At 39.2% G+C, this 22,112-nt stretch overlaps 1 protein-coding gene across 1 annotated transcript; it reads left to right on the plus strand.

The window, feature by feature from the left end:
* Positions 1-400: 400 nt before the first annotated feature.
* CALB1 (calbindin 1) lies at positions 401-18,190 on the plus strand. The gene is made up of 11 exons (XM_056333625.1): positions 401-647; positions 950-1,026; positions 5,573-5,647; positions 10,400-10,483; positions 10,572-10,628; positions 13,689-13,766; positions 16,213-16,268; positions 16,364-16,403; positions 16,491-16,544; positions 16,674-16,745; positions 17,143-18,190. The coding sequence occupies exons 1-11, from the start codon at positions 566-568 to the stop codon at positions 17,254-17,256; spliced, it is 789 nt and encodes a 262-aa protein (XP_056189600.1). The 5' UTR covers positions 401-565; the 3' UTR covers positions 17,257-18,190.
* Positions 18,191-22,112: the final 3,922 nt, after the last annotated feature.

Below are 22,112 nucleotides of genomic sequence, written 5' to 3' on the forward strand. Positions count from 1 at the left end.
GAAACCCGATGGCTAAACTGGGAAACTGTGCTTGCTCCAGTTCCCCCAGGTCTCATGGGCACACTCCCCCCCAGCGAAGGACCCGCAATAACTCCTGGCTCACCCCGCGCTGCCCCCTCCTCTCGGGGGCCTCCAGCCGGCACCCCCCAACCCCCGCTCCCGCCCACGGTTAGAGGTGCCCGTCCCCGGAGGGCTCAGCCGCGGGGGCCGGGGGGTGCCCCGGGCGGGGTGCCCCGGGCAGGGTGCCGCCGGGCTGGCCCAGCCCCGGAGCCGCCGGTGGGAGACCCCGGCCCCCCCGCGTAGGGCGGGAAGGCCTCGGCGGGGCCGGCTGGGAGGGTGGGCAGCGCCGGGGGGAGGGGCCCGTCCGGGCGGCCCCATAAATAGCCCTCGGCGGGGCGGCGGCGGGAGGAGCCGTCGGAGCCGTCGCCGCAGCCGCCGCAGCCGCCGCAGCCGTCGCCGCGGGGCAGAGTCAGCACCGCGGACAGCGCCCCTCCGCGCCCCTCCGCGCCCCTCCGCGCCCCGCCGCTCCCCGCCGCTCCCCGCCGCGCCGCCCCGCGCCCCCACCATGACGGCGGAGACCCACCTGCAGGGCGTGGAGATCTCGGCCGCCCAGTTCTTCGAGATCTGGCACCACTACGACTCCGACGGTGACTCCTTGCCCCCCCGGGGCGGCGGGGGGCGCGGGGGGCGGCGGGGGACAGACCCACGGGAGGCTGGGGGGGACCCCACCGCTCCCGGCCCCGGCCCCCACCCCGCTCCGCGCCCGCCGCCCCGCAGCCGGGGGGCGCAGCCCGGCGTCGTCAGGGGCTGGGGCCGGAGCCGGGCGAGGCGCGCAGGGAGCCGCGCCGCCGGGAGGGCGCAGACGGCTCGGAGGCGTCCCTGCCAGCGCCGAAGAGCGAAGGGAGTTTGCAGGGGGCAGTGACAGCACCCCTAACTCTTTCTGTTGTAGGCAATGGGTACATGGATGGGAAGGAGCTACAAAACTTCATCCAGGAGCTGCAGCAGGCGCGGAAGAAGGCAGGCTTGGTAGGTTGATGTTTCACCCCACTTTTCCATCTCCTCCGGGAAAGAAGAGTTTTCCTGAGCAAACTCCGGTGCCCCACTTCCTTCTGTCCTCTGTTGCCATCCCATGGCTCATTCTCTTGCTCAGCAGGCAAAGGGGAGTAGCTCGGTTAGAAAGCGGCAGGTTGCAAATGAAATAAACCGCCGGCTTTGGAAAAGTGAGGCCAGGGTCCACCTCCCCGGAGGGCAGGTCCCCCCTCGCATCTTGGCAGGCTACAAGTTGATCCTTCTGGCAGTGCTTAAAAAGAAAAGTCAAGAAATGCATGGATGTTATCTTTTTGGCTTGGATGGGACCTTATGCCATTGCAGTTAATCTTACCTGATCCAGATGTGCACTGATGCTAAAAAAAAAAAAAAAAAAAAAAAAAAAGAGAGAGGAAAGAAAGAAAAAACCAACACTTCAAGTTAGTTGGACTCTTAATTTCATACCTAATGGGCAGTATGGGCTGAAATGCATTTCTGCCCCTTGGTGGTCACTGAATAGATCTGCAGATGACTGCTAACCACTTCTTGCCCTTCACCAGTGTTACGCACTAGGAGTACCAGTACCAAATCCTGGTGGTTTAAATTGTTCAGAGACAGTAAAGTTTTTGGCAATGTTGTCAAAACAGTTCTGTGTATGAGTTATTAAAGCACTGATGATAAATTTCCTCCAAACTATACCTCCATGGGGAAAGAACAGAGAGAAAGAAAGAAAAAGAAAAAAAAGAAAGAAATATTCCATGTAAAGATTTGAGTTAAAATAGAAGTGAACCTTTTTAACAATTGTCTTCAAAATAATCAGTTTTTAACACAAGCCACTTACCTTCAAACTCCAATATATAACCTAACGTAATCAATTTATGCTAAAAGACTTGTGAAGTAACAGAAAACAAAATTATAATTTAACTGGATGGCATGTGTGCATGGGGGAAACAGATTAATACTTCATATAAGAATACCTTCAAACTGAGCAATAGCTTTTGAATAATTAACTTTGCTTTAAAGTTGCTGTATATTTTAGAATAACATGTAGAAAAAGAAGAATCTTAATTTATTTTGTGGAAAATTGTATACTGTTATTAATGGTATAAGCATAAACTTCACACATCTGAAAATCTGTCTCCCAGCAATGCCTCTGATGTTACTGCAGTCCAGGTACCAGTTAATTCTTCCTAGTGCAGTTGGTGTAGGCACTCATTTTCATAAGTGTAAGTTTAAACTCTTTAAAAACAAACAAACAAACAAACCCAAACTCAAAAAAACCATGAAATTGGGAAAGGAGTATGTTTTTAGAAGGAAAAAAAATTATTTTTTTTTCCCACAGAAAACGTTAAACACAACTTCAGTTCCTTTCAAGTATTGCAACAAAACAAATCTCTCTTCTATACTGAAGTGCAGGAAACTGATGTCCATTAAAAAGAAGATATTAAAGCTTGTGTGTATTAGTATGAATGGCATTCTTAGTAGAAATGCTGATATATTATTCAGTAGTTAAAAAAATAATTAGAAGCTCAATGAAAAACATATTTATTGTTTTAAGATCAGATTCTTTTCTCTCTCAAAGCAAGTGGGCATCTCTTCTTAAAACAGAGCCTGCTCAAAGTAACACAGAAAAGCCTTGCAGGATTATTCTTATCTGCTACAAATTTCATAATTTATGCCCTTTTTTAAAATAACCTCTGACTGTATCTCACAATATATTTTTAAAATGTTCAGGTGTTTAATTAAGTTTTGTTTTCCCATTTTTCTGATTCAAACCTATCTTTGGAGTATTCTGCTGAAAAGAGCTATCTACAGTTGCAACATGAAATTCACTACTTGGTCTGTTGGCTCTGAGGCATGGATATATGTCATCTAAGGTGTCAAATCGAAGCTGATTCTTGGATTTGAAGGCTCATTTGCCAAACAAGCATCTCATTAGTTCATGCCTTGTCTCACGGGATGCTAATTCAGTAGCTTTGAATGTCTTTTTTTTGCCAGAAGGGACACATTGAGAAGCTAGTATAGGTTATATGTCATTTCCTCGCTGTCCTTCTTTTAACACCCCAAAGCTTCTTTGTCATCATTAGCTTCTGCATTTCAGGTCACTCTCCTGCTCACTATTTTTGAAATATTCAATTATGCATTCTTCATAGCTGGATTTTACATCAGTCATGCCATATGTATTAAAGAATCACATCGATTCTGTCATCCAATAGGATGGTTTAACATTTCCCAATATTCTTCCCAACTACAGAACCGTTCTAATTATGTTTTAATTCTAATCGTTTTATTAATCTACTCAGTAAGCCCATACTTTCACAGTTGCTTTTTCTCAGACGGAGCAGTAGCATGCAGCCTGATTCATGCTAGCCCCAAAGGGTGGATTTGTATTTGGAGGGTTTAGGGCTTGGGCTTTTCTGCGGTAACACCGTCTTTTTGTTTCATGCATTATGGTAGACAGTGAATTGATCTGATATACCTTCAGGCATGTTGAAAGAACTGCCTCTTTTCTAAAGATAAAAGCGATATAAGTATATAAACATAGCTTCCATTTACTGCGCCCCATGTTCATGCAATACTTTCTCTATTATATGCCAATTGCCAAAAGAAACTGTGGGGTGTAAGTGACTAACATGGAGGTTGATTAAGGGTCAATAGGTGGATCTTGGCTGAGCTATTCCACATCTGTTGCTCACTTTCTCTGCATATAGAGATGATTACAATATATCTCCACAGAAAAATGTGATTTAATAGATGTTTATGAATAGGGTCATGTAGGTGTTTCTGTAGTGCCATCTATCCTTACGTTTTCAAATCATATCAAAAAAAGCTGGTTTTCTACAGCTACACTTGGCTGGACAAGTGTCTTAAATTTTTAAAGGGGAGACTGAGGTGTGAAGGGTTAGTTTCTTAATTTCTATCACTGAGCACTGCATCTGTATCAAGTTTAGGAGCAGACGTGGTTAAATTTATGCAAGTTTTCTTGACTAAAAACATTTATTTGAATAACATAACTTGAATAACTTATCAAGCAGCTCAAAAGCAGGTGAAATAAATACAAAAAAACCCTCACAACCCTTTCTGAATAATGTACTATAGGACAAACATCCTGTTTCCTTTAACCTGTAATTAGCTGTGCCTCCTTCAATGGCTGGACATTGTCTGGCACTGCAGAGCTGCTGTTGGAAAGATTAGTAAAATATTTAACCAGGACTAATTAAAATCCAGGTGTCTAAATTCTCCATTCTATCTGCTAAGCAAACTTGTCTGCACTTTGGGATCATTAGATGAAAGGTGACATTGAAGTGCATTGTATTAATAACCACATCTCTAATTAAAGCCATGGCTTAATTACTAACCTGCCATGGATGACTTTGACAGAAATAGGATACTAGGCCATGCTTGTATCAGCTACAAAGAACTGACATTTTAGTTAGCTTTGGTAGTTGAAATTTGGGACAAACTACAATGGACTTTGTACAGCTGAGATTCCCTGTGTCTCCAGCGAGAGAATGGATCCCTTAGGTCCCATATAATCAGATCTATTATAGCAACTAAACTTCTAATTTCCAGACTGCTGTATCTCCATCTATAAACATAGTGTTGTCCATTGTTTTAATATAACTGTAGTCCTGATTCTTCCTGCACCGTTTTATTAACTCACACCTATAAGAAATACAGAGAAAGTTAAAAGTTTGATCAGTATCGAAGGCTGATGGCAGCTCATATCAAAGCAAGGCAAGGTAAGTTGAAGTGCAAAACTAAATACTTAGATATTCACCCCAAAGCTGGCACCTTTGCCATAGCCTAGAGCAGGGACAGCCTTTAGAGAACAGACGTACAGTAGGGAGCATAATTTATATGAAGAACAATTATGCTGGCTTTACTTTGCCAGATTTAAGGTACTGCTCAAAGTTTTCTCCCTCCTAAATCCTCCCCTCTACATTTCAGCAGTGACATTTTGACTCTGTTTCTATGATAACCAAATACTAAACAGTGAAAAATGTATCGTGATGAGCTCTTTCAGGGCTAAAATAGCATCCATTGTTGAGGAAAAATCCACTCAAAAATGTGGAAAGGCTATTTTGGTGTTCAGCTATATTATACTGAAATGTTCTTATTTTGAAAGATTTTGTACTGCCTTCAAGTTGCTAATTTAAAAATGAAAAATGAGAAAATTGACTAATAATTGCCTATGAACTTCACCGTCATCCTCTTAAACAAAGGAGCTGTTATACACATCTTTCAACACATCTGTCTTCAAAATTTTTTTCATTCTGTAAACTAAAATAAGAGTTCTAAGTATTTAGAAGCCAATCATTCACACTGACTATAATGTAATGCCTCAGGAAGTAAAATTTATCACAATTACATTATTCATGTTAAAAAAATACTGTTTCATTTAAACTTGAGGAATCTAGCTGCAATAAGTGTGAGCACTTCATTAAATGTAGTATATTATTTGGCGACTAATAGAATATTCAAGTAAATTTACGTATGTTCCTCTGGATCTTTAAGTAATGATTCTCTCATTGTGACTTTGTAGGATTTAACACCTGAAATGAAAGCTTTTGTGGACCAATATGGAAAGACTGCTGATGGAAAAATAGGAATAGTTGAGGTAAGACAGTTACTTTATAACAAAAGACTGACATGTTGTAGAAAATACATTTAGCACAAAACAATGTAAACATGATATGTAAATATTTTGGATTTTTCAATTTCACAGAAAATTTCTTCTGCTGTCTTAAAATCTTTAGTATTTTTTTCATTAAAGAAATTTTTTCATTAACAAAAAGAAGGTATTCCTTACCCCTCTCCAGACATTTCACTAGACTTCATTTAACTCTGTGCACCCTTTGTTCAGTATAATAAGCACCAACAGTGATAGAGTTTTCCTGGAAAGCAGAAAAGAGCTCTATTTTAGAAATTTAGTTTGTGAAAGGTAATGTGATTTATTTCTACATATGATTTTGAAGTAATGCTCTGTCACAACCCCTATAGTGAGTATAACATATAAGTGAACATTTAAATGTTAATGGTAGTTGTGATCCAGTTTGTGAAAGATCAGGATTTCTTATTAATTCCTTTCTTGAACTTTAACAGAACTTCAGGCAGAAAATTCCCCTGTTCCTTACTCCCACTTTTCTAAAGAACGTAAAAATAACCAACTCCTTCTGCACCTACAGCTGCTCAACAATTGTGTAATTTAGGAAACTTGCTAGGAAGGGGGGAACCACTGTGTTTTCTCTCGCTTTCACTCTTCAATGCTGCAAGTCAAAAAAGTTTGCTAGGTTACAGCTGGAGAAGCCACTTTTTCAAGCTTAAATCTACAACTCATTTATGTCACTCTGAGTGCAGTGAGACTGCAGTTTTATTATTAAATGCTATTATTATTTTTTTTTTCTGATAATAAGAGAAGTGACCTAGAGAGATAATTAAGAAACAACTGGAAACAAGCCAGGTCTGCAAAATTTCTACAGTGACCAACTTTCAGTCAGTAGCAAATTTTAAAATAGAGGACTGCACAGAATCTGTAAAAGTCAATAGGAAGTATTACCGTTGATACAATAAATCATTTTAGGGCATCTTTTCTCCTCTGTCATGTGTCTGAATTGCATATACTTGTTTAAATGCATATGTAATGATGACAAAACTACAATCGAAATATGAGCAGTGTGTTTCACTTGCAGCTATAACTGATTTTAAAAATGCACCTTTTGACAATATGTAGCACTGATCAAATAGTTCTGCGTTTTAAAAAGAATTAAGTGTTTATTTGGACTAACAGACTGTTTGGTTTGGGACTAAAAAATGCTTCTTCATTTGGTATTGAAGAATCCTATTTAATTTATTATTTTTAAATATGTGTAATAGCAAGCACTGGGATGCAAGAAAAATGTATAGACAGTGGCTGAAAAAGACTGGGCTTCCTCACTTAGAAAAGATAACTGGAAGTTTTACCTTTCAAATTCTGTTTCTGATTCTGTTATTGACTTAATGGTTAAAGGTGAGAAAACTCAAGAGGGCCTGATATGGTACGGTGCTCACCACACCCAGTGAGGTGCCAAGCATGCTCAGCATCCACGGAAGCCACTGAATGGTGACAGTACTCAGTTCAGTGACTGAAGGGACTTTCTCCCTTAATATAGCAGTCTCCTAACCAAATAGCTATATTTTATTTCACTTACATCAGCACGGAGCTTCATTTTGAAAGTGCTGATGGGACTCAGATAAAACATGTTGTACATGCAGTTGATATTTGAATTTGATTCTCCTTCCTTATAAACAAAAATGTCCAGTAATTCCAGATTGTTCCCATTTACATAGTACATAAAATAGTTTTTTTCTGAAAAAGTGTATGAATATTGTTTAAAAAAAAACCTTAACGTAAAACCATTCAGACTCCCAGCCATCATAATGAATACCTCAGCATCTGACGGAAAATGTCCTTGCAAATAATGAGTTTACAGGAAAGATCTGTTGACTGAGACAAAGAGGAGCCCTGGGTGGCTTCACAGAGGAAGGAGCGGATTTTCAGCTCAGATTGTCGATTCTGTCTTTGCAAACACACTGCAGTTAGTTCACTAGCTTTTATCCAGTGCACTCCAGCTAAAGGCTCAGTCTGACCTGTCCACTTGCTTGTCGTTGTGTAAGGCACCTGTAATTCATCTTTTGTACTCATTCAGGCAAATGGTTCACTGAAACGTGGATATGAAACCCAAGGTTTTGAAACTCAGGACTGCAGTAATTCCACATTCAAATTATTTGAAGCTCACTGCTGCTGTAAAAATAACTACTTATTAGCCTAAAATATTCTTTGTACTCCCATTCTCTATTGCAGGATTTTAAAAAGAAAATTCACTGTATTAGGTGAAAGGAATTTTAAATAGCATTAAATAGAAACAGATTTCATTACAGAGTGATTTCTAGAAAATAGTTCTGATATTGTTTTGAGTACTGGGAGTATTTTTTTCACTAGGTAACCTATAAAGAGGTATCTCGGCCTGCAACTGAACAGAGAGGAGTCAAGCCAGTCTCTGGCTTTGTGGTTGTCCTCTATAACTCCCAATGCAGAAACAGCCAACCTTCCTCATAAAAGCAGCATAGCTCATGGAAACACTCACTGAACCACTACTGCTGCCACAGATGAACTTGCAGCGGTCTGCACTCTTCTTCAAACATGGGTCACAGGGTCCCCCTATACTTACTTTCACAAAGAAGTCATTAGAAATTGCACCAGGTTTCCATCTTTCCTCTGTGGTGCTATAACTGGGACTTGGAAGCTGATTGAGTTTTGACACAATCTCCTCATCCCTTAATGATGCAGAGTTTTCCACAAAAAGCAGTGTAATGCTATTCGATGCATACGCTTGGAGAACTGGGCTTCCCTTTAGCGATATTATTTCTATTACGCTAAAGGATACGAAAGAAAGAAATCTCAAAACACAATTTTTGGCATTAGTCTGAGCTAATATTGGATATTGAGCTACTACATCTTTGTAACGTAAAAGCCTGTGCTTGCCCTGGGGATTTACAAAGGGTGAGAGGTATAGCTTAAAATAGGCTAATTTTCTTCCAGAGGTAATAGGTTCTGTACCTCTAATACAGTTTGGTACTGCTAGTAAGCTGTTAATAATTCTTTGGAAAGTTACTATTTTACATTTACCCTTGTACCTTGTACTATTTTACAGTGTCCTTGAAAAATTCACCAGTTACAGAGAGCCCATGAATGACACCTTATTTGTCATTTCCACACGTGTAAACCCTTTCCCATTGTCATAATTAGCCTCTTCCTCCAGACTCTGCTTATTATTATAATCAGTTCTTCCATTCAACATTTGTTGTTGAGTAGGAATGTACTCTAAAAATCGTAACTCCCCTGTTGTGGGAGCAATAAATAAATTTTTCCATAAATCGGTACTAAGTTACACACTTTTAACTATTGCGTACATATGAACATGTACTTACTCAAATGTGTATATGCTATTTATAACTGAGTTGGTTTTGAAAGCTGCTGACAAACCCATATTGTTTAAGTTGGTTGGGTTTGGTGCTCAGCCATTTAGCAAAGGCACTTGGAGTGCTCTGATGGGCCCAACAGCCTGCCATCAGCTGCACCATTTCTATAAGGAGCGTGCCTTGATGTGTCTTTTCAGTTGTACAAACACTTAAAGAATATAACTGATTCCTTGCACTGGTAATTTTAGAGAAACAAGAGATCTGTCTCCACACTCTTGTGCCTGTAGGGTGAGAGGGAGAGCTGAACTCACCTACAGCACCGCTGGAACCCAAGTAAAAAGCCTGAGCAATTAGGCAATAACATTGAAATAGACAGAATGAGGGATGTAAGGGTGTGAACTGAATGCAGAGAAACAAAAATGTGGATCAAAATTTTAAGATGGGGCTCCAGGAAGTCTGCAGATCTCATTTTTCGTGAAAGAATGCAGCTAAGAAATCCATCCTTCTCCATTTTCTCATCCTAGTAAGCACAGCTGGCCTATTCTTCAAGTAAAAATTTTTCTTTAATCAAAACACATTTCATACATTTTGAGGACAGAAAAAAATATTGGGCTTTTGTTAAAAACAAGTCATGATTTTACATTAAATTATACAGCATACTCTCCATCTTCTACATTTGTCACTTGCCAAAATTGAGTTATAGTAAATGAACATTTTCAATAATCAGTACAATAATGTCTGATTTTAAAAAAGCCTTTTGTAGAGCAGAGGCACTGGAAGAACCACGCCTGACTTTGTAGGGCTAAAAGCCCTTTTGATTTCTTTCTGGTATTTATAGCTCTTCTTGAACACATCTCTGTGCCTGACAGATGATGACTGTTTGCCATCCCCTCACCCTCCCCACTTGTTTTTTTTACTCCTGGCTTTTCCATATATTTTTCTGTTTACCTTACATGTGTTGTTCTTCATGTCAGTGTTCCTCTCACTTGTTCCTCAGTATCTGCCACAGGATCTTCTTAATTCGTGGTCCTTCACACTTACCCTCTGAACATCCCCGCATTACGCTTTCTCTTTGTGCCAATTGCAAGGCTCTCACCATAGAACCTAACTGCACGGGTGAATTTTTCCCCTTTTTCCCCAGCTACCCCTTAGGGAAAGTGATGTCTCACTCCCTTCTCTCAGAACTAAACTCTGTTTGACCTTGATGAATATGGCAAAGCCGCAAGCCAGAAGCCTTTCAGAGGCATCTTCCAAATATTTGAGCTAAGAGGATGAAGCTGCCTATGGGGCCACAATAAGGCAGTATAAGCACAAAGAATCTCACAGTCTTTTAAAAAGCTTCATGCTCTTTTCCAGGCTCAGCTGGCCTAATGAATAATCAAAATTTAATCTTTCTTAAATTCTGTTACAGCTTGCTCAGATATTACCGACGGAAGAGAATTTCCTGTTGTTCTTCAGATGCCAGCAGCTAAAGTCAAGTGAAGACTTCATGCAGGTACAGTAGGAAAAGTCACCTTTTGTAAAATTATCCAAGACCTGCTTGCCATAAATATATCATTAATGCATTCACGTTCTGATTGCAGACATGGAGAAAATACGACAGCGACCACAGTGGCTTCATTGATTCTGAGGAACTCAAGGTAAGCTGATATTTATGAGTAGGCACAAGATGAGAGCAGGCATTGGATGACAGCCTGTGCTGCTATCTGTTTCTTCAGATACCCACCAAATGCATGTTTTTGCATTTCAAACATGACCGAAAAGCAATGTGATTTGCTGATGTTTTTATCACCAGTAAATTATTTAAACTGAAACTCTAATCTGATCAATGTTTTTTAAAACATGTTTTAATTCAGATCAATGTTTGTCTCAAGTGACTCAGCATTGCAGGTACTGTAACTTAGAAATAAGAAAGATTAAGAAAGCAAGATAGGCCTGTGAAAGCTATGCTGTTCTTTTTTTTTGGTATATTAGGGAGGAGAGCTGTTTTTTTCTTTTTTCTTTATTCTTTTTTTTTCCCCTAAGGACATCACTACCATCAACCACTATGCTGCTGGACAGATCGTGCTCTCTCAAGTATAATGTAATCCTCGTTTCCACTGTAATACTGTTAGGCTAACACAAATAGAACTGTGTTCCCCCTGCTTGGTTAAATTGGTGGGATTTTGGTGTCAGCTTTAATATGCACAAATAAGAACAGAATTGAGATAATTCAATTAGCCATCTCAGCCCTGAAGATTTAAAACACCTTAAATCTGCAATGATTTACCTCTCTAGTCATAAAACTAACAGCAATTTGTAGATCTTGAATTACAGTCACAGAATCACAGAGTGGTTGGCAGGGACCTCTGGAGGACATCTTGTCCAACCCCCCTGGTCAAGCAGGGCCACCTAAAGCCAGTTGCCCAAAACAATATCCACAGGGCTTTTGAATATCTCCAAGGATGAAGACTCACAACATTCCCAGACAACCTGTGCCAGTGCCTGGTCACCCTCACAGTGAAAATGTGTTTCCTGATGTTCAGAGGGAACCTCCTGTGTTTCAAGTTTGTTCCCACTGTCTCTGGACCTGTCACTGGGCACCAGCCTGGCTCCATCCACTTTGCACACTCTCCTGAAGTATTTATATACATTGACGAGGTGCCCCAAGCCTCGTCTTCTTCAGGCTGAACAGTCCCAGCTCTCCCAGCCTTTCCTCAGAGGAGATGCTCATATGCAAGACCTTCTGACTAGAAAGGTGCTTTTTTCCACAGTTCAACTGCATTTGATACATTACTGTAGCTTTTAATTCAGAAGAATCAAAACAATTCCTAGAGAAAGACCTAGCAGTGTTTATCCATCTCTTTTAGACTATTTTGCCCATATATGTGCTAAAGAACTAAATAAGCTTTATTAACTAAAGCTCTGGGAGATCAAACTGTCTGAAACCCTTACAGTTCTTCTGTTCAGAGGAGGAATCTACATCAGACAATTCACACCTTTTTTCCTTTTCTCTTCCTCTTTGAGTTTGGTATCTGTGTGACATTGCTGAGGATCCTACCTGAAGGTACCCCTCAGGCAGATGAGCTTAGTCTGCTGGCTGGTCACAGCCAGTCAGTGTACCTAAAGTCTGCAGGATCAGGAGAGGCCATGCATGTAGCACTTGAGAACTCTCCAGCTGTTAGACAATGCCTTAAGGACTGTTGCCAGCTGCTATAATTTAAAGTAAACCTAAAAAGGCAGGGCTGATTGAGGACCAGCTGAAGAATAAAGACGTTTAAACTGCATCCCTAGTGGTCCCTTCTCTCTTGTGCTGTGAAATTTTGTCCATCTCAGAAAAACAGGCCATCTTAACATATTGAACATAAGACATAAATATCCAGTTTTACTTGTAGATCAGTATTTCTTGACAAGCCCAAACATTTTAAGTATTTGCTATGTGAGGAGTACACCCACTCAAAATGTTGTAAGAGAAATTAAAGCTGGAAATCAGGAATACTTTCTAACAATAGAAACAGCGGTCGAATATGTTGTCTAAGGGGGAGGCAGACTCTCCATCACGGCCTGTATTTAGGAAAGGTTTGGCAATAGCTCAGATCAGACAGTAACTCAGGAAGTTTAGATACAGATGATCCTTTCTTGAGACATGGAGACAGACTGGATAGCCATTCAATGTCCTTTCCAGTTCTATTTTCCACCAAAGCACACAAGATCAAACATGTCTCCATAATGTCCATTTACAACATTTCAGCCATGCTCTTTGTATACACACCACCAGGAAGGCCCTCCAGCATGGATGGAGGGGGCAAAACTAGAAGAACTACAGTGGGTATTAGTCATGTGACTGTTGACATGGTTGCATTCAAGCTCAAGAAAGTCATCTATGTACAAATAGATTTTCTTACAAGCTACCCCATTTTATATCTTGAAATGTGGGCCAAGATTCCACAAAGATAATGACACTCCAACTGATGACACTAATTAGGTACTTCATTGAGCACTGACAGGCATACAGACATCTCAGTTCTTGTAACACCCTTGTTAAGTAAATTGATATCTTTCTTTTTTAATGTCACAGAGCTAGTACAGAAATTTAAACCACTGAATAGGTGGAAACAATCTCATTTTTTAAAGTAATAATGGCTGATGTTTCAAGTCCTGTGACAGTATATCAAATTCTCATTCAATAAAATGCAATGAAACTGGCTGCACACATTTAAAATAGAAGGTAGAAAGGAGCAATGTAGCTTAACGTTCACTTCTAGCATCAGGTACTGCCACAGGCAAGAAGAAAACTTGATTAATCATTGATCTTTTCTGTAAAATTGTACCTATGTTGCAAGAAGTGATTAGGCATCCTCGTTTTCAAGGAGACTCAAGGTTAATTAGTTTAGTTTACTGATAGAGCTGATTAGGAAGCAGTACACTTGAAAGCCAAACCATTTTTTCCAAAATCACAATACAACAAATGGCATACAATGCAGAAAGTTTTATGAGTCACTTTTTCCAAATAAAACGGCAATATACTTGAATTGATCAAAAGAAACTGTTATATTCTTAGCTGTTAATTACTGCTTTTCATACTTACTTGGAACTTCAGCAGTAAATACTAAAGTGAGAGTAAAATAGTATTTCCCGTTACTTTAATCTGAAGTTAGCATGTCAAGCATTTTATACCGTAAATAAAAAATGACCTATTATTTTTCTATTTATTTTAACAGAGCTTCTTGAAAGATTTATTACAGAAAGCAAATAAGCAGATTGAAGACTCAAAGCTAACAGAATACACAGAAATAATGGTAAGATTATTTACAGACATTATTTCATCAAGACTGGATTAATCCAACTCAATTTATCTTTAGTTGCTGGAAGGCTCCAAACGACTTGGAGTCCACCAGGTCCTAATCAGGCTAACTATGTCATTGCAACAGGTAGATGACCAAGGCATCTAGCCTTGCAAGTACTTCTGCAGCTACAGAGTTTTGATGGGAAGTTTTCAGTGCTGCTTGAAAAAAAACGGTCAGGAATTTTGAATCTTCTTGGCACTTAAATGATATTAGATAGACCAAACCATAGAATTTTCCCATTCTGCTTCCTTGTGCCATTAGTTGCAAAGCTTAAGTTCACAAGAGAAAAACTGTACCTGTCATAAATACATTATTACATTTAGATCAAATTAATTTGGGTTTACTTTCTACGTTTTGCCTTCTTACAGTGCTGCAGTGTCTGCCTCTTGTCTTAAAAGCCATCAAGCCATCACATGGTGGTTTCTTACCAGATTTACAAGCATCTCACTCTTTCCTTCTCCCTCTCTTCAAGAAGGAGAAATCGATGTTTCAGATAAAACACCAGAACAAAGCTGTCGTTTCCCTGGCCTTAATTCAGCCTGTCCTTGGGGCACTCCTTCCATCCCACTGCTATGGTGCTCCATGGTAAGGACCAGTATGGGCTTCTGAGTGGACATTTCAAGAAAAAAAAGGCTCAGAATCCTTGTCTTCAGGAAATGTGTAACACTACATTTTTTGTTTTGCTAGCTTGGTTTCATCCTAAAATATTTTTAGCAATCAAAAATGTGCCAAGTAAACACACTAGTCCTCAAACTGGTCTGAGAATGGCTGATCAAAACTTGTGGTTTTCCCGGAAAAAGCCTGCTGGTTTGTTGTACCAGTATAAACCATTTACCTAGAATTGTCACTGTTTATTCACTGGTGAAAGTAAGACATATCCTTTTCATTCAGGGAGCATTTTGACCTTCATCTTAAAGCATGCTCTACATTCTGGCCTCTGCAGAGAGATCCAATGACAAAGAATTAACAGCAATAAGAAAAAAAAATAAATAAGGCTGGCTCTCCCATAATCTCCTCAGAAACTAGAAAAGACTACTAGAAAACATACGGTCCTGAGCAGCTGCAGGCAGGCACAGCCAGGCACTAACAACCCATCAAAATACAAAATATGTTGACTTCACAGCTGGCGCTGCGTACCTCCCCCAAATGCAAATCTCCTTTCATGGAAAATGCATGCAAGGCAGATGCTTTTATGCAAGGAAAGGAAGCGTTCAAAGGAACCAAGGTGTTGTGCAGAAATAAATGTTTATAGAATTGGCGTCTCTTCTGGTCTCCTTTGCCATTTATCATGTATTAACCAAGTGAAATTAAGTCTTTTTTCATGGCATTAATTCTGTCTTTAAAAGGATATACACTTTTCTCAGCACAGGATGTCGTTTTTCCTCTTATCTAAAAATTACTTCTAAAATTACTGTGATTGAAAGAGATGGGATGGAGTGTGGGTGGTGGTGTTTTCAGTACAATGCCTAACAATGTTTGCTGCTTTTGTGACTCTTTTATACAGCACAGGCAAAATAATACTTGAAAGTAGAAAAATAGAACTATACAGATGTAAAAACTGGGAGAGGAAGTCCCACGCAAGTGCACTATCTCCATCTGCTTCTAATAACCAGTATAAACTGTTTGTGCTTCTCAAGCAGCAGAGGCTCATCTTTTCAAGGCCTCAAAGGAACACACTTTAACACAATAGGGTGATTAAAAATGATCAGAAATAGCATTTACTTGTTTTGTCCAATTACATTAATATACTTATTCTTATAATTTAATTATGATTATTTGGAGAGATTTAATTTCCCGTTTTCATACCATCAACAAAATGAGATCATCTATAGCATCTGTTCACTCTTTCCTTGAAATATATCACAGAAACAGAATGTGATCTTTACTTAAATATTTAGACCTAGCAGTTAATTGAATTAAACGTCTATTATCTTCTGACTATGCAATTTAATGCCTGGGATTCTATTGCACTTTACCCAACTGTTGTTTCACCTTTAAGAATAGACAATAATGATGCTATTATCAAATCATGACATGAAGTCAAAAGTAAAATGTTATCATGTCAAGACTCCTCTCATTTATAATTAACTACATGAGCATTTTTCATACGGAACATTCATCCCTGCAGGCTGGTTAAGACCAACCTTAGAGTAGGTTAATCAGAATTGCTCGTCTGGCTTCTTATGAGGCTTTTGCAGTAGAATCAATCACTATAAATTACTTCATCAGTACTTTAAATAAATGCATTACACAGCAAATGTGAAGATTAAAACCTGGAGCCATAATTTCGGCATGAAGTAAAGGCTATATTTCATTGAATTTAAGTTTTCCAAAGAAGTGTTTACTTCATTATGTTGATTAATTTTGATTAGTAATGTAGAATTATATGTTCTTTCAGCTTAGGATGTTTGATGCAAACAATGATGGGAAGTTGGAGCTTACTGAACTGGCCAGGTATGTCTTCTGACTCTTTGCATAACAAGTATCATGTACCAAGCACTGTTACGGAAGGAGTTAAATATTTTGACCTTTCTTTTTCCTCTCCAAAGGCTACTCCCAGTGCAGGAAAATTTTCTTATTAAATTTCAGGTATGAATATTCACATTCTTAAGGTAACTTGTTACCATCATACATAACTGGTGTAATTAACGGATGTGTTTTCCTTTTGGCATTTAGGGTGTCAAAATGTGTGCAAAAGAATTCAATAAAGCCTTTGAGATGTATGATCAAGTAAGTCTTTCAAAAACCTTTTTAATTGTGTAGTCTGATGGCATTTATTTTCTGAGTTTGTGGAAAATTAGCCACAACCTCTGAAATGAAAAATAAATGTTTAAAATTATCTTTAATGTTATTTTTCAGGATGGTAATGGCTATATAGATGAAAATGAACTTGATGCACTACTGAAGGATCTCTGTGAGAAGAACAAAAAGGTAATCCTAAAGGCCTTTTGGAGATTAGATTTAATGTGGATTTTAAGGACATGTTAATCCACCCTATTAAGATAAATATAGAGCTTCTAAGTCGTAATTCCTGAAGTCAAAGTACACGTAAAATTCTCGGCAGAAGTCACAACCTTGTAAATTCTGAACTAGGGGAGTTGTGATTGTATAGCAACACTCTTTAAATCTTGCTTCTGAGACATCTATAGCTATCAGCTATTTAACATGGCTATAAGATGGATAACACACAAATGCATAAGCAATATTTATAATGTATTACTGTCAGACAGTCTGAGAATATCCCCCCCCCCTTTTTTTTTTTTTGTCATTTTCTGCCTTGGAAGCAAACTTGTTCATGCTGGTAAAGCATTATCTGTTCTTTAAATAGGAATTAGACATTAACAACCTTGCGACATACAAGAAAAGCATCATGGCCTTGTCTGATGGAGGAAAGCTTTACCGAGCAGAACTGGCTCTTATTCTCTGTGCTGAGGAAAACTAGAACTCTTCTATCATGTCCACTTAACTAGTGATGTACTCATTTACACAATAACTGTGCACTATAAGGGAGTAGGCTGTATTTTTAAACTGCATATAGAAAATTAGCCAGGATGTGTGGCACATTCCTTTCAGTTTGTTTCTATACTGTTTGTAATGTACAGTTTTTGTAACAATAAGATTGATAAAGAGATTGTTTATGTTTGGGCCAGTCTGTATATTCAAAAAGAAACTAAAATATGTCGGGGTTGGTTTTGGTTTTGCTTTCATAAACACAGCTGGGAAAAAAATTAAACCTGCTGACATTGCTGTGGTCATCATATCCTTTGACACTTGCAACATTTCTTGTTGAACTACGTAACAAAAAGGTCTACAGATATCTTTCCCCGTTACAAGCGTGGGTTTTTTAAATGCAAAATATGAATTCAGATGAAACATGATCTAGGTCTGAAACAGGAAAGAGATGCTGGCATGCCTGATTTCCAAAAATTAACAAGGCACTAGGAAATATTTTCAGTTGTCAAACCGCCCACTTACAGGTCTGTGCTCTCTGCAGTTTTTCAATTACTCTTCTCATTATGAACTCATAGCATATAGACAAAGCATTTATCCGGGATAGATCTCCACGCAGTAGCTGACAAAAATGTAGTGTTTTCAATCTAGCTGTTTAACTTTACTGAATTTAAACACAGGCACTTCAGAAATAAATGCCTTTAATCTGTCTTGGAATCCTGGCTAAATGACAGGTAGTATAGTTAATACACAGATTAACATATGATATTATAAGTGTACCTTTCATGACTATTGCTGTGTCAGAGAATATGACAATCCATTTTCTAAACTATTTTCACATTTTGCAGGTTATAACTATTCTAGTAAATTGCTGTTTTTACATCATATTCTGTGTAATCTATAATTAAATTTAATAACCTAAGATTGTTGGTGTCTACTTTGTCTATCTCCTGGATTTTTTTTCTGTACCATGTAAGGGACAAAACAACTATTTAAAAACCATGTGCCTCCTCAGATCTTACACTGAATTACTAATCTATAACAGTTAAATTAAAATTTAACACTAAATGAAACAAAAGGTCTAGTACAGATTTTATACCAATCTAGTAATTTAGTTTACATGGACTCAGCTTTTTATTATGCTTGAGAGGTATTTTTAAAATGGGAACCATACTATGGAAACAGCCTTGTCTTCTTGCATCTTTATTTTTTTGGCTTGGCTCCCTTTTTACTTTACACTGGTTTTATGCCAGGCAACTCCACTAATGTCCAGGCCATTGCTCCCAGTATGTACTGGTGTCGGAAGGAAATTGGGCTGTGTCTTAAAGCCAAAAAATCTACGTTGCTTCCACGTACAACTGTTTCAGAAGCAATTCCAGGTTAGCAGAAGAGCTATATACAACTTCTCAGATGCATCTCTGTGTCTTACGTAAGCAGAAGCAAATGCATTTTATTTGAAACGTGTCTCAAACAACGAGGCTCAGATTCTTGAAGATTATTGTCACTGAACTCCCACTGAAATGAATCTTTGAATTCTTCAGGTGAACTCAGGCAACTAAATGCCATTTTAGGAATGGCCTAATGGCCTTGGGATCTCTCTAGTCTGAGCCTTGGGAAGTTAAGGAGTAGATGGTGCCAGATGGGTCTTGCTGAACCCCCTTCCCCCTCAAATAAAAAAAAAAAAAAACCAAAAGATTAAGCTAGCTCATTGTCACCGCTTTACTCCCACTGCATGCACAGTGATTTAACTTCTGCTTGTTCTCCTCTTTTCTCTATGCAATGTGAAATACAATTGTGTGTGTTAAGTGGAGGAACACTGAATCTGCCTATCAGTACAATAAATGATTGATATTGTTCATACTGTGCACCTGAAACCCTGGATCTTGCCTTATTTTAACATTCTAATAGTGTAAAGGTAAAGAAAAAACCCCAAAACTTGTATGTAAACATATGTGGCTGCTCAACTCATTACAATGGAAGATAAAAACGTTTAAAGTGTTTTTTCACAAAAAGTCATCACAGAAACCTGAACATAAGTAAAGTTACCTGTCACAGACCTGTTCTGAAACCACCCTTCCACTCCAGCTGCTGCCACCACCTGCCTCTGCTGCAGAGCGTGACACAGAAAGCAGGTCTCAGTCACCAACAGGCAGAGTGCTTCCTGCAGTTATTTCTCATAAATAAAACCTGGATTAAGAGACAGCAATTTAAAAACCCCATTCTAGCAAAGATGTCTACTATGTCAGTGCAAAGCAAAATAGGGGTAAGTCAAAAGTGCTGTAAAAACTCCAGGTTTTAAAATCTCTGAAACATTCCTGGGCACAGCTCTTAAAACCATCACAGCTGGGGCAGAACAAAGCTTGGAATAGTGAGAGAGGTGATGGTAAGGAAGACTGCAAGCTTCCTTCTTCTGGTAGACATCTGGTGTCCAAAAAAAGGATTGAAATTAAAATTTTTGCACAAAAATTAATGACATGAGGTAGTGCAGGTATGCCATGTTCCTGCTAAACAGAGAAACTGACTGACACGTAGCTACCTGGGATCCACTTTACTGAAGCCATTAATCATTTTATTGTCTAAAAATATGTATTTTATTAAAATAAGCGTTCAAATAAGCACTCAGGCTCATAAATACTCAAAACTACTGTCCTACAAATTATAAACTAGTACGTTGTAAAAAATTTTAGCCCATTCTAGTTTAAGTGTGTACAGATTAAAATTTAACACAGTGCTCAGTGTTCCAATCAAAGAAGGTGGTTTTCTACTAATTTTAAAGCACAAGAGAGCATTACTAAGACTGATAGGAAAAAAAAAAAATAACAGCAACTATTAGGCCCTTCAAAAACCTTTGGCATTCTAAATGCAGTGTTTGCTGATGGATGTAAATGTTAAGAGTACCAGCTCAGGCAGAGTGCGTGCCTGCTTCCAGCTGTGCCCACCTCACAGCACAGCAGCGCACCTTAGGGGCCTCACCCGATCCGAAACCACCCACACTGCCCAGCTGGCACCTGTGATACACATTACGGAGAATATCATACCAATTCTCACTGATGATTTAATTACAACCGAACACAGGCCTTCAGGCAAGCGATTTGGCCTTTGTTTACTGCTGCATTGTTCTATCCCCAGCAGTTAATGTGCAGTATCATAGCACCGGTCTAATCCTCCCTATTTACAACTTAGATACACATCTTTGAAAAGATTACCCACACAAGCTTACAGAATTTCTAAACAGCATATCCCATGTGCCGATGTCAAATACAGATCAGGATGCTGACAAGCAGCAGTGCTTTTATGTAAAATGAACGTCATCCCACAAAATACGCACACGCTGCTGCTAAACTCCATTTAAACTAGGATTAAGTCTGTTTCATTAGATGTTTGCTTTTTCCGATTAATTTCCATTTGGCATCTTACGCATTTATACTAAGCCCTCATCATAACCATGGTTATAATCGCTGGTTGTGGAGGCATACTGAAATCCACACCTACTTGCTGTGTCTACGAGGATGCCCAGGACCCATATTTAGGCACCCATTAAACATACGTGGCCTGATTTTCTCAAGTGCTGAACACCTCCAAATCCCTATGAAATCAACTGAAGTTGTTCTGGACCAATTAAAAGCAGGCCAACGCACCGAAATCCCAAAGACCATTTTATTTTACTGCACATTATATTATCACATAAAAGACTGGGCGGTTTACCTCAGTTACAATGGGGTTACAGTTTAGAAGTTACAAGACGATATGCTCTGTGCAGTTACACAAAGGTAAAGATTTCCTTGCAATTCTGTGTCTTTACTTATGTGTTATCAGCACACGAAAAGAAGTAAAGGTAAGTGAGCAGGTCATGTGCCAACGAACTTGGAAGCCAGTATCAACAGGTAGGAATCCGCAGTTCCCTCACTGTCATCTTCTGCTTGTAAAGCAGATTCTTGAATTGGTAAATACCAGCAATATTCTCAACAGGAATTGAAATATTCAAAAGGAGGGAATTCGCAGAAAGAGGAGAACCAAAGATTGACAGCAGCTCTGGTATCACAGTACAGAGGTAATACAACTAATCTCTTTCATTTGCAACCTCAAATGATTTTCCTAACTTGTTTATAAGCCTCTGCTATAATACAATACCACTTTTACAGCACAAAATTAATGTAAGAAATTGTAACAGACAGGTTCAAAGACAGTAGATCATCAGCTGAAATAAGGGTGATTCAAGATTTAATCAAGCAGACAAGATGTACTTTTCAGTTGAAAACAGACAATGAATCTTCCTTTGTGAGTGTCTCGAAGTTGAGTTCATGGAAACGGTAACAGCTTTGACTGATGGGTCATGCAAAAGTATTTTAAACAAGGTATTTGGAGTCAAGGAAAGTTTTCCTTGTGATCCGTGAGAATTAAATTACCTCTGCAACACTACTGATTCCTTTCACAATCCCCAACATATACCATCATGTTTTCTTGTCCTTTTAATTTCCTCTCCATAAAATTATTACGCTGCAACGCCATACTTGTTTCACACTCCCCTGTACATTGTGGTTCACTGGCAGTCTAAGGCAAGGTCAGGAATGTAATAATCTCAGGGCAAATGTGTCAGCGTAAGACAGCGTGCTTAATGTGGATAGCATCTCCTACCATTTTTGCTATGTTTGGAATAAAGTAGATGTGATAACTATGCTTTATGTCAGTCTGCAACAAGCGTGCACAACACACAGCTGCACAACATGCTTACAGCTTGGGTACCTCTCAGGTTTTAGGGGTGTTTTACGTATCTTTCAGGACAGTCTCATCCTCATGGACATTTAGGAACAGGTTCCTTTGGAACTGCCAAGCCAGACACCACCTGGG

The sequence above is a fragment of the Falco biarmicus genome, chromosome 3, assembly GCF_023638135.1.
Source record: "Falco biarmicus isolate bFalBia1 chromosome 3, bFalBia1.pri, whole genome shotgun sequence".
NCBI classification, from domain to species: Eukaryota; Metazoa; Chordata; class Aves; order Falconiformes; family Falconidae; genus Falco; species Falco biarmicus.

Coding starts and splice junctions, on each gene's coding strand:
- CALB1 (XM_056333625.1), top strand. CDS start 566: ATGACGGCGGAGACCCACCTGCAGGGCGTGGAGATCTCGGCCGCCCAG. Junction 13,767..16,212: donor CAGAATACACAGAAATAATG/GTAAGATTATTT, acceptor ATGTTCTTTCAG/CTTAGGATGTTTGATGCAAA. Junction 16,404..16,490: donor ATTTTCTTATTAAATTTCAG/GTATGAATATTC, acceptor TTTGGCATTTAG/GGTGTCAAAATGTGTGCAAA.